The sequence below is a fragment of the Triticum urartu genome, chromosome 4A, assembly GCF_056163025.1.
Source record: "Triticum urartu cultivar PI428250 chromosome 4A, HENAU_Tu73, whole genome shotgun sequence".
Taxonomy (NCBI): Eukaryota; Viridiplantae; Streptophyta; class Magnoliopsida; order Poales; family Poaceae; genus Triticum; species Triticum urartu.
The window spans coordinates 603,770,408-603,785,921 of NC_141876.1; the positions used below are offsets into that span (position 1 = coordinate 603,770,408).

At 42.1% G+C, this 15,514-nt stretch overlaps 1 protein-coding gene across 2 annotated transcripts; it reads right to left on the reverse strand.

The window, feature by feature from the left end:
- Window positions 1-10,954: 10,954 nt before the first annotated feature.
- Window positions 10,955-13,912, reverse strand: LOC147977193 (uncharacterized). 2 transcript variants are annotated; one of them, XM_087519921.1, is made up of 5 exons: window positions 13,241-13,912; window positions 11,600-13,152; window positions 11,392-11,493; window positions 11,183-11,300; window positions 10,955-11,101 (listed from the first exon to the last, which is right to left on the reverse strand). In XM_087519921.1, exons 1-5 carry the CDS (start codon window positions 13,847-13,849, stop codon window positions 10,955-10,957), a joined length of 2,529 nt encoding a protein of 842 aa, XP_087376047.1. In that variant the 5' UTR covers window positions 13,850-13,912. The 2 variants fall into 2 exon arrangements, with proteins under 2 accessions (XP_087376047.1, XP_087376046.1); XM_087519920.1 differs by lacking the exon at window positions 13,241-13,912 and having other exon boundaries at window positions 10,955-11,111; window positions 11,211-11,300; window positions 11,600-13,043.
- Between the last annotated feature and the right edge of the window lie 1,602 nt (window positions 13,913-15,514).

Sequence of the window (15,514 nt, forward strand, 5' to 3'; positions counted from 1 at the left end):
ATAGCTGGAAAAGAACTTTTGCCTCTCATTTGGATCCCAACACCCCCGCATCATCTGAATCACTTGCGTCCTCTTGTCACTCGACTTGGCTTTCTTAACCGACTGAGAACGACAACTGAAAATATGCTTGAAGAGGCCCCAATGGGGGCGACGACCCAAGAAATTCTCGCACAAAGATACAAAAGCGGCAAGGTACACAATGGAATTTGGAGTAAAGTGATGGAGCTGCGCTCCAAAGAAGTTCAAGAAACTCCGAAAGAAGGGATGAGGAGGCAGAGAAAATCCGCGATCGATGTGGGTGGTGAGGAGGACGCACTCACCCTCGCGAGGCTGGGGTTCGATCTCGTTCCCCGGGAGACGCACAGATTCGTGGGGAATTAATCCCCCTTCAACCAAATCATCAATGTCGTCTTTCCGAATCGCTGAGGGCATCCAATCGCCCTGGATCCAGTCCTTGGGCAGAGCGGACCTCGAAGAAGATCCGCCCCGACCGGACTTCCTCACCTTCGCCTGCGCCGTCTTCTTCTTCGCGCGCTCCAGGGCTGTCGTCTTCTCCTTCACCATCGTCGCGGGCAAAGCTCGAACAGGCCGGCGGCGCCGAGATGAGAGCAGAGGTGGCAGAAGATTTTGCGAAGGAAGGGGAAAAGTGAAGGCGCACTTTTCAAAAGCCGTGGGCCGATAGCTTATATGGGGTCGCTTCCGAGTGACTGACCGGAGGCCCAGGCGATCCTGTCAAATCCCGCAACAGTTGCGCGCGCGATACGTGGCGAAAAAGGTGGCGCGGGGATCGAGGAGGCTCCGTTCTATCCCATCCGATTACTGCAGCCTCTCCCGTCCCGCGCGCTTCCCGAAATTCGAATCCCACGAAATCCGCGGGCAGCAAAACAACTCGTGAGACGAAAGATCTCCTCCGCACCGTCACTCGGGGTTTTTCAAGTAAAGAAACTCACTCGACAAAAAATTAAGAATGGATCAAGGCGACTGAAAAGGAAGTTGCTGTCGTCACCCAGGTTCATTGATCCGAAACAAGATATGTTCATGGCATAAAAAATGAGTCGGAGGAGTTCGCAACTCCCTCCCCACTCAAACCTCGATCCATTCGGGGGCTAATGATGAAGACATGTATCTAGGGTAGGGTCATGGACCTGTCCTAACTACCCTACCCAAGGACATCCCTAGAAGAAATCACGTTTCAATCGACTTGGAGGTGTTCCACTCGACAGACTCGAAGACACTCGACCATGAAGCAATCACTCGACCAAGATCCAACCACTCGACGGCCAGAAGACCTAAAGCCACTCCGCACGCTAACGATCGGTCATTGAGTAGCTTTTATGATCATTATAGCACTTTATTAGAGGCGTTACCAGTAACGCCCAACCTTAATGTACTTTAAACCCCTTGTAACGTGGGCTGGCTGGGGTCCTGGCGCACTCTATATAAGCCACCCCCCCTCCACAGGCACAAGGGTTCGCACCCCTGTAATCCATACACACATAATCCAGTCGAACGCCTCCGGGCTCCGAGACGTAGGGCTATTACTTCCTCCGAGAAGGGCCTGAACTCGTAAACCTCGTGTGCTTACAACTACTCCATAGCTAAGATCTTGCCTCTCCATACTTACCCCCTACATTACTGTCAGAGTTAGAACCACGACAGCCACCACCGTGAGCTGGTTGGGGCGGATGGGGATGCTGCACTGTGAGGCCACCATCGTGTTGGTCAGAGTACTGCAAGTCTGCAACCGCGGTGCGGCGCGGCACTTGGATGCCCCTGCTCTCTTTAAACTTCATGTTTGCTGTGAACCTATTAGTATGCCTGTTTAGTTGCTTGTTTATCTGGTGTTAGCCATTTATGTGTTGTTAGTGATTTGCTTGCTGTTTGTGCTTAATGTGATGGTAAGAACATCTACAACCGGACTTGGCAAATCTGACCCCTCAAACGCCCCGCGGAAGCACCCGGGCACGTCCCCGCACAATGACCGGTCATGTAGCGCACGGATAATTAAGCTACAGTAACCCTCTACTAAAACTGCCATATCACCTCGGTTACTGTTGTTAAACTCGCATTGATTCGAATCCAATTCAAATTCAAATTTAAAATGAAGTCAAACAATAAAAGTTTTCAAATGTTAAAAATAAAATGTTATAAATCTGAAAAATAATACATAGGTAATAATGGTGGAGAAACCACATTTTTATAAAATGTTTGCATGCTCAAAAATAATTAAAACAGTGGCTCAAATAATTAATTAAATGCCTTTTTTCAATTAATAAAATATTAAACTAATTTAATTAATTGCCCAAATCAATGTGATGGTAGTATATTTAGTTACACTAATTTAGGAGCTATTTGTGTATTTTTAAAATTAAAAATAAATTGAAAACTAAAAGAAAAAGTAAATAAAGAGAAAAGTGACATCTATTACACAACCTTCTTCTTGTAGACGTTGTTGGGCCTGCAAGTGCACAGGTTTGTAGGACAGTAGCAAATTTCCCTCAAGTGGATGACCTAAGGTTTATCAATCCGCGAGAGGCGTAGGAGGAAGATGGTCTCTCTCAAACAACCCTGCAACCAAATAACAAAAAGTCTCTTGTGTCCCCAACACAACCAATACAACGGTAAATTGTATAGGTGCACTAGTTCGGCGAAGAGATGGTGATACAAGTGCAATATGGATGGTAGATATGGGTTTTTGTAATCTGAAAATATAAAACCAGCAAGGTAGCGAGCGGTAAAAGTGAGCGTAAACGGTATTGCAATGATAGGAAACAAGGCCTAGGGTTCATACTTTCACTAGTGTAAGTTCTCTCAACAATAATAACATAGATAGATCATATGACAAGCCAGCAACATGCGACAAAGAGTCACTCCAAAGCCACTAATAGCGGAGAACAAACATAGAGATTATGGTCAGGTACGAAACCACCACAAAGCTGTTCTTTCGGATCAACCTATAAAAGAGTTTGTACTAGAATAACACCTTAAGATACAAATCAACCAAAACCCTAATGTCACCTAGATACTCCATTGTCACCTCAAGTATCCGTGGGCATGATTATACGATATGCATCACACAATCTCAGATTTATCCAACCAACATAAAAGTACTTCAAAGACTGCCCCAAAGTTTCTACTGGAGAATCAAGAACGTGTGCCAACCCCTATGCATAGGTTCCCAATGTCACGAAACCCGCAAGTTGATCACCAAGACATACATCAAGTGTTCTCATAAAGATTCAATCCGATAAGATAACTTCAAAGGGGAAACTCAATTCATCACAAGAGTGTAGAGGGGGAGAAACATCATAAGATCCAACTACAATAGCAAAGCTCGGGATACATCAAGATCGTGCCATAGAGGGAACACGAGAGAGACAGAGATCAAACACATAGCTACTGGTACATACCCTCAGCCCCGAGGGTGAACTACTCCCTCCTCGTCATGGATAGCGCCGGGATGATGAAGATGGCCACCGAAGATGGATCCCCCCTACGGCAGGGTACCGGAAAGGGGTCCCGATTGGTTTTTCGTGGCTCTGGAGGCTTGCGGCGGCGGAACTCCCGATCTAGGTTCTGTTCTGGAAGTTTTAGGGTACGACGGTATATATGGGTGAAAGGAGAACGTCGGTGGAGCTACGGGGGGCCCACGAGGCAGGGGAGCGCGCCCAAGGGGGAGGGCACGCCCCCCACCCTCGTGAGCACCTCCCGTATCTTTTGACGTGGGGTCCAAGTCCATCAGGTGGGTTTCCTTCCAAAAATAACTTCTCCAGTTGATTTCGTTCCGTTTTGACTCCGTCTGATATTCCTTTTCCTCGAAATACTTAAATAGGCATAAAACATCAAATCTGGGCTGGGCCTCCGGCTAATAGGTTAGTCCCAAAAATAATATAAAAGTGTATAATAAAGCCCATAATCATTCAAAACACATAGTAATATAGCATGAATGCTTCATAAATTATAGATACGTTGGAGACGTATCAGCATCCCCAAGCTTAATTCCTACTCGTCCTTGAGTAGGTAAATGATAAAGAAAGAATTTATGAAGTGTGAATGCTAGAGGTGCACAAGTTTGCTCAACGATAATTTCAATCACCTTTTCTAGCATGATTATATGTCATAACAGTAATTCATCTCATAAAACTTCTCACGATAAAGTGACAAGTAATTCACATATTAAGGCATAGACCATAAACATTCTTGAAAACTAGCAAACTTCATTCTTAGTCATCAAAACACTTGCAATTCATCTTATTTTCAGGAATAGCAAACTCCACATACTCAACTATCATATAGTCTTCTACAATTGCTAACACTCACACAATACTTGTGGTTATGAAGTTTTAATCAGACACAGAGAAAGATTGGGGCTTATAATGTTGCCTCCAAACTTATTCACCTTTGGGTGATGTCAACAATAATAGTTCATGCTAACGTACATCCAATTGGATATATATATATATATATATATATATATATCAGGATCACCCCACCATGAAGTGCTTGCCAAAGGATAAAATGAAAAAGGGAAAGGTGAAGATCACCTTGACTCTTTCATAAAGTAAAAGATAGGCCCTTCGCAGAGGGAAGCATGGATTTGCATAGGTGCCTAAGCTCAATTTTTAAATTAGAGATAAATAATTTTGAGAGGTATGATCTCATTGTCAACATAACAACCAAGAGTTCCCAATATCTTCCATACTACATACATTATAGGCGGTTCCCAAACAGAATGGTAAAAATTTATACTCCCCCAACCACCAACAAGCATCAATCCATGGCTTGCTCAAAACAACGAGTGCCTCCAACTAACAACAATCCTGGGGGATTTTTGTTTAATTATTTTGATTTGCTTTGATCTTTTTGGATCATGGGACTGGGCATCCCGGTTACCGCCACTTTCTCGTGAATGAGGAGCGGAGTCCACTCCTCTTGAGAATAACCCACCTAGCATGGAAGACACTGACAGCCCCTAGTTGCTACATGAGCAATTCGGGCATACAAAACAGATTATGATTTGAAGGTTTAGAGTTTGGCACATGCAAATTTACTTGGAACGGCAGGTAAATACCGCATATAGGTAGGTATGGTGGACACTCATGGCAAAACTGGGTTTAAGGATATTTGGAAGCACAAGTAGTATCTCTACTTGGTGCTAGGAATTTTGGCTAGCATGAGGGGGAAAGGCAAGCTCAACATGTTTGAATGATCCATGACAATATACTTTAACTGAGATGCGAGAAAACATAACCCATTACGTTGTCTTCCTTGTCCAACATCAACTCTTTAGCATGTCATACTTAATGAGTACTCACAATTATAAAAGATGTCTATGATAATATATTTATATGTGAAATCTCTCTTCCTTCAATATTCTTTCATGAATTGTTCAAAGGACTAATAGAATGCTTGCTAACTGTCAATAAATTTACAACCTCTACATCTTAGATGTGAAGTCATTACTCCCCATGGGATAAGCAAATGAAACATATACAATTTCAGATTTGTGACATTCAACTTATTCAACCATTTACTCATAGGATATAAGTGAAGCACATGAGTAAATGGAAAGCTACTCCAAAAAGATATAAGTGAAGATCAATGAGTAGCTAAATAATTATGCAACTATGTGAAGACTCTCTCTCATTTAAGAATTTCAGATCTTGGTATTGTATTCAAGCAGCAAGCAAAACAAAATAAAATTACATTGCAAGGATAGCACAACTCATGTGAAGAAGCAAAAACTTAGGCTCAACCGATACTAACCGATAGTTGTTGAAGAAGAAAGGTGGGATGCCTACCAGGGCATCCCCAAGCTTAGATGCTTGAGACTTCTTTAAATAATATCTTGGGGTGCCTTGGGCATCCCCAAACTTGAGCTTTTGTGTCTCCTTAATTCCTCTCATATCATGGTTTCTCTTTTTATCAAAAGCTTCATTCACAACAAACTCAACAAGAACTCATGAGATAGGTTAGTATAAACCAATGCAAAACCTTATCATTTTCTACAGTAGCAAATCAATAAAATTATTATTCAACATTGCATACTAAATGCCTCTGCATATTTAATACTCCTATCCTTAAATAGAATCATTAAACAAGCAAACATATGCAAACAATGCAACCATAACAGCAATCTGTCAAAACAGTACAGTCTGTAAAGAATGCAAGATTCATCATACTTCCCTAACTCCAAAAATTACGAACTAAAATTCCCACTGTAATAAATTTATCAGAGCTCAATATGCAAAAAGATTCAACATTATACCACTCTCTGACTTTTCTAAGTAATTTTTGCAACAGCGGTAAACTTTCTGTTTTCAAACAGCAACATGCATACTTGCAAAATAAGCATGGCAAAGGCTATCCTTGACTTTTTTATTGAAACCAAAGATGCAAAACATTATTATAACTAACAGCAAGCAAAAACTACCGAAAATGACATGACGCTCCAAGCAAAACACATATCATGTGGCGAATAAAAATATAGCTCCAAGTAAAGTTACCGATGAACGAAGACGAAAGAGGGGATGCCTTCCGGGGCATCCCCAAGCTTAGGCTCTTGGTTATCCTTGAATATTACCTTGGGGTGCCTTGGGCATCTCCAAGCTTAGGCTCTTGCCACTCCTTATTCCATAGTCCATCGAATCTTTACCCAAAACTTGAAAACTTCACAACACAAAACTTAACAGAAAACTCGTGAGCTCCATTAGCGAAAGAAAACAAAACACCACTTCAAGGTACTGTAATGAACTCATTCTTTATTTATATTGGTGTTAAACCTACTGTATTCCAACTTCTCTATGGTTTATAAACTATTTTACTAGCCATAGATTCATCAAAATAAGCAAACAACACAATGAAAACAGAATCTGTCAAAAACAGAACATTCTGTAGTAATCTGTAACTAACGCAAACTTCTGAAACTCCAAAAATTCTACCAAAATTAGACGACCTGGACATTTTTTTATTGATCAGCAGCAATTGGAATCACTATTTTATCACGTTCTGGTGATTGTTAACAATTCGGGCACTGAGCGCAAAGATTCTGGAAATTACAGCAAGATCAAATAACTATCATCCAAGAAGATCCAATAGGTTCTACTTGGCACAAACACTAATTAAAACACAAAACCACATCTAAACAGGGGCTAGATGGATTATTTATTACTAAACAGAACCAAAAAGCAAAAAACTAAAATAAAATTGGGTTGCCTCCCAACAAGCGCTATCATTTAACGCCCCTAGCTAGGCATTATGATTTCAATGATGCTCACATAAAAGATAAGAATTGAAACATAAAGAGAGCATCATGAAGAATATGACTAGCACATTTAGGTCTAACACACTTCCTATGCATAGGGATTTTGTGAGCAAACAACTTATGGGAACAATAATCAACAAGCATAGGAAGATAAAACAAGCATAACTTCAAGATTTTAAGCACATAGAGAGGAAACTTGATATTATTGCAATTCCTACAAGCATATGTTCCTCCCTCATAATAATTTTCAGTAGCATCATGAATGAATTCAACAATATAACCAGCACCTAAAGCATTCTTTTCATGATCTACTTGCATAGAAAATTTACAATTCTCCACATAAGCAAAATTCTTCTCATGAATAATAGTGGGAGCAAACTCAACAAAATAACTATCATGTGATTGAAAATTAAGATCAAGATGACAAGTTTCATGGTTATCATTATTCTTTAAAGCATACTTGTCATCACAATAATCATCATAGATAGGAGGCATGCTTTCATCATAATAAATTTGCTCATCAAAGCTTGGGGGACTAAAAATATCTTCTTCACTAAACGTAGCATCCCCAAGCTTGGGACAAACATTAATTTCAGCAAATATATTCTCAAATATGTCATTCTCATCATTAATATTATGGATAGCACCAATAGTATAGAAATTATCATTATCACAAGTAGTAGGAGCAACATCCTTTGGAAGGGATACCTTTTTACCTTTGTTTCTCCTTCTTTTCTTTTTCTTCTTCACATTAGGTGTAGGTTCAACCTTCCTCTTTGAGCTCCTTATTGATGAGATTGGTTGAATAGAAAGCTCCTCCTCGTTACCTGATTCATCATAAGAAATAATAGGAGGAGATTGGGAAGTCTCTTCCCTTTCATTAGTATTCTCTTCATCTTCTATTTCTTTTCTTTTCTTTATGTAATTGGCAATATAAGGATTTTTAATGCAATTCACCGCACAATACATATAAATCTTTTCTAGATCAAAATCAAGAAATCTATCAAGATTAAATTATGGAATACCCTCAGTTATACGTTTCATTTCTTCATAACCCAAAAGAAGGCTAAGTTCTTTATGATGCTCAAGGGTAATCAAATTATCACAATATTTGGACATGACTTGATCATGAAACAAATAGCATCGGAGCTTTAAATGACCATGTTCATTGCAAAGTTCACAAGGGGCACGAAAAATATTGAATCTTTCAGCACATTCATCTAGCTCTTCTTGCAACAATTTGGTTTCTAAGTACTTATGCCTCTTGCAATATATATCTTCTTTATTTGGTGTGTTCATGCAAACATGCACTCCACAAAAGTTGACATGCTTATGAGAGATATTTTCATCATGACTAGATCAATCATCATTAGTACTATGGATATTCAAGGAGTTCATACTAACAACATTGCAATCATGCTCATCATTCAAAGATTTAGTGCCAAACAATTTAGAGATTTCTTCTTCTAGCACTTGAGCACAATTATCCTTTCCATCATACTCACGAAAGATATTAAAAAGATGAAGCATATGAGACAAACTCAATTCCATTTTTTGGTAGTTTTCTTTTAAAACTAGACTAGTGCTAAAACAACAAACAAAAAGATTCGATTGCAAGATCTAAAGATATACCTTCACTTACCTAGCCTCCCCGGCAACGGCGCCAGAAAAGAGCTTGATGTCTACTACACAACCTTCTTCTTGTAGATGTTGTTGGGCCTGCAAGTGCACAGGTTTGTAGGACAGTAGCAAATTTCCCTCAAGTGGATGACCTAAGGTTTATCAATCCGCGAGAGGCGTAGGAGGAAGATGGTCTCTCTCAAACAACCCTGCAACCAAATAACAAAAAGTCTCTTGTGCCCCCAACACACCCAATACAACGGTAAATTGTATAGGTGCACTAGTTCGGCGAAGAGATGGTGATACAAGTGCAATATGGATGGTAGATATGGGTTTTTGTAATCTGAAAATATAAAACCAGCAAGGTAGCGAGCGGTAAAAGTGAGCGTAAACGGTATTGCAATGATAGGAAACAAGGCCTAGGGTTCATACTTTCACTAGTGTAAGTTCTCTCAACAATAATAACAAACATAGAGATTATGGTCAGGTACGAAACGACCACAAAGCTGTTCTTTCGGATCAATCAATAAAAGAGTTCGTACTAGAATAACACCTTAAGATACAAATCAACCAAAACCCTAATGTCACCTAGATACTCCATTGTCACCTCAAGTATCCGTGGGCATGATTATACGATATGCATCACACAATCTCAGATTTATCCAACCAACATAAAAGTACTTCAAAGAGTGCCCCAAAGTTTCTACCGGAGAATCAAGAACGTGTGCCAACCCCTATGCATAGGTTCCCAATGTCACGAAACCCGCAAGTTGATCACCAAGACATACATCAAGTGTTCTCATAAAGACTCAATCCGATAAGATAACTTCAAAGGGGAAACTCAATTCATCACAAGAGAGTAGAGGGGGAGAAACATCATAAGATCCAACTACAATAGCAAAGCTCGGGATACATCAAGATCGTGCCATAGAGGGAACACGAGAGAGAACATGAGAGAGAGAGAGATCAAACACATAGCTACTGGTACATACCCTCAGCCCCGAGGGTGAACTACTCCCTCCTCGTCATGGATAGCGCCGGGATGATGAAGATGGCCACCGGAGATGGATCCCCCCTCCGGCAGGGTACCGGAAAGGGGTCCCGATTGGTTTTTCGTGGCTCTGGAGGCTTGCGGCGGCGGAACTCCCGATCTAGGTTCTGTTCTGGAAGTTTTAGGGTACGACGGTATATATGGGTGAAAGGAGAACGTCGATGGATCTACGGGGGGCCCATGAGGCAGGGGGGCGCGTCCAGGGGGGAGGGCGCGCCCCCCACCCTCGTGAGCACCTCCTGTATCTTCTGACGTGGGGTCCAAGTCCATCAGGTGGGTTTCCTTCCAAAAATAACTTCTCCAGTTGATTTCGTTCCGTTTTGACTCCGTCTGATATTCCTTTTCCTCGAAATACTGAAATAGGCATAAAACAGCAAATCTGGGCTGGGCCTCCGGTTAATAGGTTAGTCCCAAAAATAAGAGAGAATTCCTTATCTAACACTACCTTAAATTTTTTTGCCTTATTTGACACTGCAAAACTTTTTCTTCCTTATGTAACACCAATGCTAAAATTTGTTCCCTTTATAACATTTTCATCCATTTTGACCTCTAACGGTGTGAAATGACACCTGAGAAGACGATTTTACCCCTGATGAACTTGTGATCAAAATTCTTCCCACAGTGAAAAGCAACAGTTTTTTCATAATTTAGTTCAAAATTTGGGCAGAACCTCCCCTGTAATTTGATGCACATCCAGATCACACAATTCACATATACATATATTTCAACAAATAGTATTCAAATTTGCACATAAACATACAGGCCCCCATCCAAGTACACATATATCACTTCCAACATATACATGATCACATATGAGTCCAATCCCACACATACATCATACTCTACATCATATGAGCCATACAAAAGGATTGTCATCATGTCCAGGTTCGCGTACATAGTCCAAGTCCATGATATGGACTACACAAAAGTGACATAAGGTTCACATATGAGTCCAAGTCTACACAACATGACTTGAGCAGCAACAGAAGTGACTCTAACTAAAAGAAATTAAATTTAGTTCACAAGCTAAGTCTTCTTCTACTCCTTGTGCTCATTGCGGGGCTGGCTGGGTTAGCTTTTTTGCTTCTTGTGCTCATTGCGGGGCTGTCGAATGGTGGCACCATAGGACAACTTTCATCCTTTTTAGCAAGCTCCATCTTCTTCCCCTTCCCTGATCTGCACTTGGTCATGTATGGCAACAGTAGTCTTAGAGCAAATAACAATATGAACTATGCATAGTATGTGACATTAAAATTCAGAATTAGCAAAGATCGCCTTTTACACCCTTTTGCATTTTTCTTGTTTGTAGTCTCCAAAGTTTGGCTATGTTTTCCTTTCTTCTTGGTTGTAATTTCTAAGCTTTGGCTATGGATTAGATGAATGCACACTCAGTTTTCATTTGGCACAAATCAAACTCAGTTTTCATTTGGCACAAATTAAATTCAGATTTGCTAACCTTGGAGGAAAATACATAGCGGTTGCCGGTGCTTCATCACCTCTTGGCACAATGGATAACTCGGCTGATTTGGTAGTCTTCCTCCTCTTCTTTGGTGGTTCTCTACATGAGCAATAAGAAAGTAGTTCACATGCATAGTTGATTACAAAACAGTAATGCAAGAGAGTAGTTAACATGCAATAAGAAAGTAGAATGCATAGTTGATTACCTCAACTCCATCAAAGCAGCAATGTCATCTTTGTTCCCCTTCTTGCACTTGTGCCAATGGTGCCCGTATTCCTTACAAATAGGGCATAAGTGCTGGCCACTTTTCCTCTTTTTCTCACTACAACCCTTATGCCTCTCTATTTGGGGCCGACCAGCTACGACTTTTAACAAGGGTGGATGCATGAAGAATCCATGGTTAGATTTAGGCCACTGGGTCTTGTCACACATAGCAGGGATTAGTTGGCCATAAGCTGCTCTAAACTTGTCAATGGAGTAATACGAGTCAACATAATTCTGTATATGTGCATTGACAAGTGATGTGATGAATGCTAGAGCATGTTTGCAAGGAAGGACAGAAACTTGCCATTGTCTACAAGAGCATGTGTTGTCATGCAAGTTGACGACAAACCTAAACCCGCTGCCTCCCAATTGAGTAACTTCAGCAACTTCTTCCGAGCTTTCTACCACCTCCAAGTTCAACTCTCTACTCTTTGCATTCAACTTCTTAATTATGCGGGGCAAAATTAAGCCAACTAACTTCGTTGCTACTTTTCTCCGGTGATTCCACATGATCATAATCATCTGCCTAAGCTTGTCCATTAAGTCGTCCAAGTTCAAAGACTTGTGGTGCTTAATCCAATTATTGAAGCACTCTGCCAGGTTGTTGGTTACATAGTCCACCTTACAAATGGTTGAGAACTGACTCCTAGTCCACAACCTAGTGTGCCACTTCCTAAGATATGCAGTTGCTGCTGGCTTTGCTGTTTCCATTGCAACCCAATTTTTCTCAAATATATATGTATTCCATGAGTAAGCAGCAGCCCAAAGATGGTCATCAAATACCTTTCCGTGATACTTTTTCTTGAAGTTTGACACCAAGTGAAACATGCATTCCCTATGTTCTACTTCTGGGAAAACTTCCTTTACCCCTGTCATCACCGCCTGCCCGGCATCAGTGCTTATGGCTAAACCCCTTGGTGATCCTATGGCTTGCCTAAGCAATTGCATGAACCAAATCCAGTTCTCATTTGTTTCGGAATCAAAAATTCCAAAACAAAGTGGATACATCCAATTATGGCCATCTACAGCGGTAGCACTAGCCAGCTGCCCCTTGAATCTGCCTGTTAAGAATGTGCTATCTACTACCAAATATGGCCTGCACCCACCAAGGAATCCGTCTATGCAAGGTTTCAAAGCAAAGAAGAACCTTCTAAACCTGATTTTTCCTTTTATAGTGTAATGATCAATCTGAACTATGCTACCAGGGCAAGTGATTTCAACTTGTGCTTTAAACCTATACAAACTGTCAAAGTTGCTATCCCAATCACCATACAATTCTTTCAGAGCTAGCTTCTTACCCATATATACTCTCTTGTAGTGGAGGTCAACCTTGTGGTGTTCTTTAATCTTCTTCTGCAATGCCTTTGCTCCGAGAGTTGCATCTTCAATCAGCCAATCCTTCACCTTATCACATACCCAATGCTTGGTTCCATTCTTCGTCTTCTTTTTCCTTCTTGTACTAGAGCAATCATGACCACATGGGTTTTTCTTCACCTTCAAAAGAGAAAACAGATGTAATTAGCTAAAAATACTTAACAATTATGCAAGAAATGTTCACAAATGGGTAAAGTTAAACAATTACCATCACGGTACACTTATCTTCTATTGTAGAAGCATGTATCCTCCAGGGACAATTATCTGCATCCCGTCTTGAACAATAGCCCCTAAACCGATGACGGGTACTATACTCGGTGTTATACTCAAATTCACGTTTGATTGCATGCTGAGAAAGTGCCAACTTGAACTCTTTCATGCTGGGATATGTAAAGCCTTTTGTCATTGGAGGGTCTAATTTGTCATACTCTACATGTGGAGTATGCTCTGCCTCATGCAACTCCTCATCCTCCTCTACTTCAACCTCCTCTACTTCATCATCCTCTACTTCACTCTCAACCTCACTATCATCCTCACAAATATAGTCTTTGTCCTTCTCTTTATTAGGACAAAGAACCACATTTAAGGGAATAGGTTCATCCACTTCATACATATTCTCCACATCAACACCAACATGCTCATTCTCAGGTCTTGGGTTGCGAAGGTAAGTATCATCCTCTTGTTCTACATTTTTATTAGATTGGCTATGCGCATCACTATGCCACTCGGTGATAGGCTCATACGGTTCAGACGGATCACAATATGCAATGATCATACGCACCACCTTTGTCTCCGAGTGTTTCTCAAACATAAGCATTAAATCTTGGTCACATTTTACTTCTGGACAGATTTTTAGAGCATCATCATAGTACTGCACATGTGCAACTTCCAAATAGCGCGGAGAGTACTGCTCTACAATTGATTCAATGAAATCCTTATAGTTTGTCAAGTCACAATCAATGATCTTCTCGAAACAGAAACATCGGATGTCTTTTTGAGCTTTTTTTTGTTGCCAAACAATTCAATTTTTATCAAATAACTTGAATTTGGATCCATCCTGTGAATTCAAGAGACAATTAAGTGAAGAAACTATGCATGAGTATTGCTAGATAGTTCTGATCATTGCTAGTGGTACAAACATCATACAAATCCACTAAGTGCCATGAACTTACCCATCTGGACACGCCCATGTAGCAGAGGCCAACCGAGCTGCACCCTGGCCTGACCCTGCAGCTACTGCCGAGGCCGATTCAGCAGCGTATTGGCCTGAGCCTACAGCTGCTGTCGAGCCAGAACCAGCCATGCCTTGGCCTGAGCCTCCGGCCACGTCGGCGGTTGAGCCCTCAGCCCATGCCCTGCCCTGGCCCGTGATTGCTGCAGTCGAGACACCGCCTCCTGCCGAAGCCATGCGCTGACCCAGCCCCTCCGCAACCGTAGCCGCGCGCTGGCCCGACCCCTCCGCACCACCGCCGTCGCCAAGGCTCGCCATCGCTGGATCCGCGGGGGCGCCAAGGTCGGACCCCTCCGCCGCCGCGCACTGGCTTTCCTCCACAGCGCCTTCCCCATCCTCAGCACCACCGCCATCCATGACGCCGAATCTTCGCCGCCGCTAGCAGGTTCTCCCCCGTCGCCGCCGTCCGCAATCGCTAGGGTTTGAGAAAGGGGAAGCGGGGAAGGGGATGTGGATCGTGAGAGAGATGCCCGGTTCGGTTCGGTCCTGTTGTGTTTTCTTTTTTTTCATGCTTATGGGCAGGGGCATTTTTGTCCAGCTAAAGAAAACTGACATCACTTCATGCCTGTTTTAACGGTGTTAGCTAACAGAATTGACGGGAGTGTTAGATAGGGGGAAAAAATTATACATGATGTTAGATAAGGAAGAAGAAAATTTTCAGTGTTATATAAGGAACCAATATTTAAAATAGTGTTATATAAGGAATTTTCTCCAAAAATAATATAAAAGTGTATAATAAATCCCATAATCATTCAAAACACATAGTAATATAGCATGAATGCTTCATTAATTATAGATACGTTGGAGACGTATCAAAAAGCAAAAAACAAAAAGAAATAAAAAATAAAAAGGAAGAACCCCCCCCCCCCACTGGGCCAGCCGGCCAAACAGGCCGGCCAAGTCGGCCGCCACCAGCCGGCCTACTTAACCTACCCCAGCCCTAACCGAGTTGTGCCCCACACTCCCCCGATCCACTCTCTCCCCCCTCCTCTGTCGCGTGCCCCGAAGGGCAACCGGCGCCCGACGCCGTCGCCGGAACTCCTCGCCTCGCCCCCGTCGCTCGCTTCCCCGACCTCGTCGTTGGATCGCCACGCCGCCTCCTCGCCTCTCCCTCGTGGGGCACATCACACCTCGCTGCCCCGATCCACGAAGCCGGGGGTGAGCACGCTCCCCTTCCCTTACCTGGCCTCAGCCCTCACCACGGCCACGCAGTGCAGCGCCCCACCACTCACATGCGCGCCCCGCGGTGCC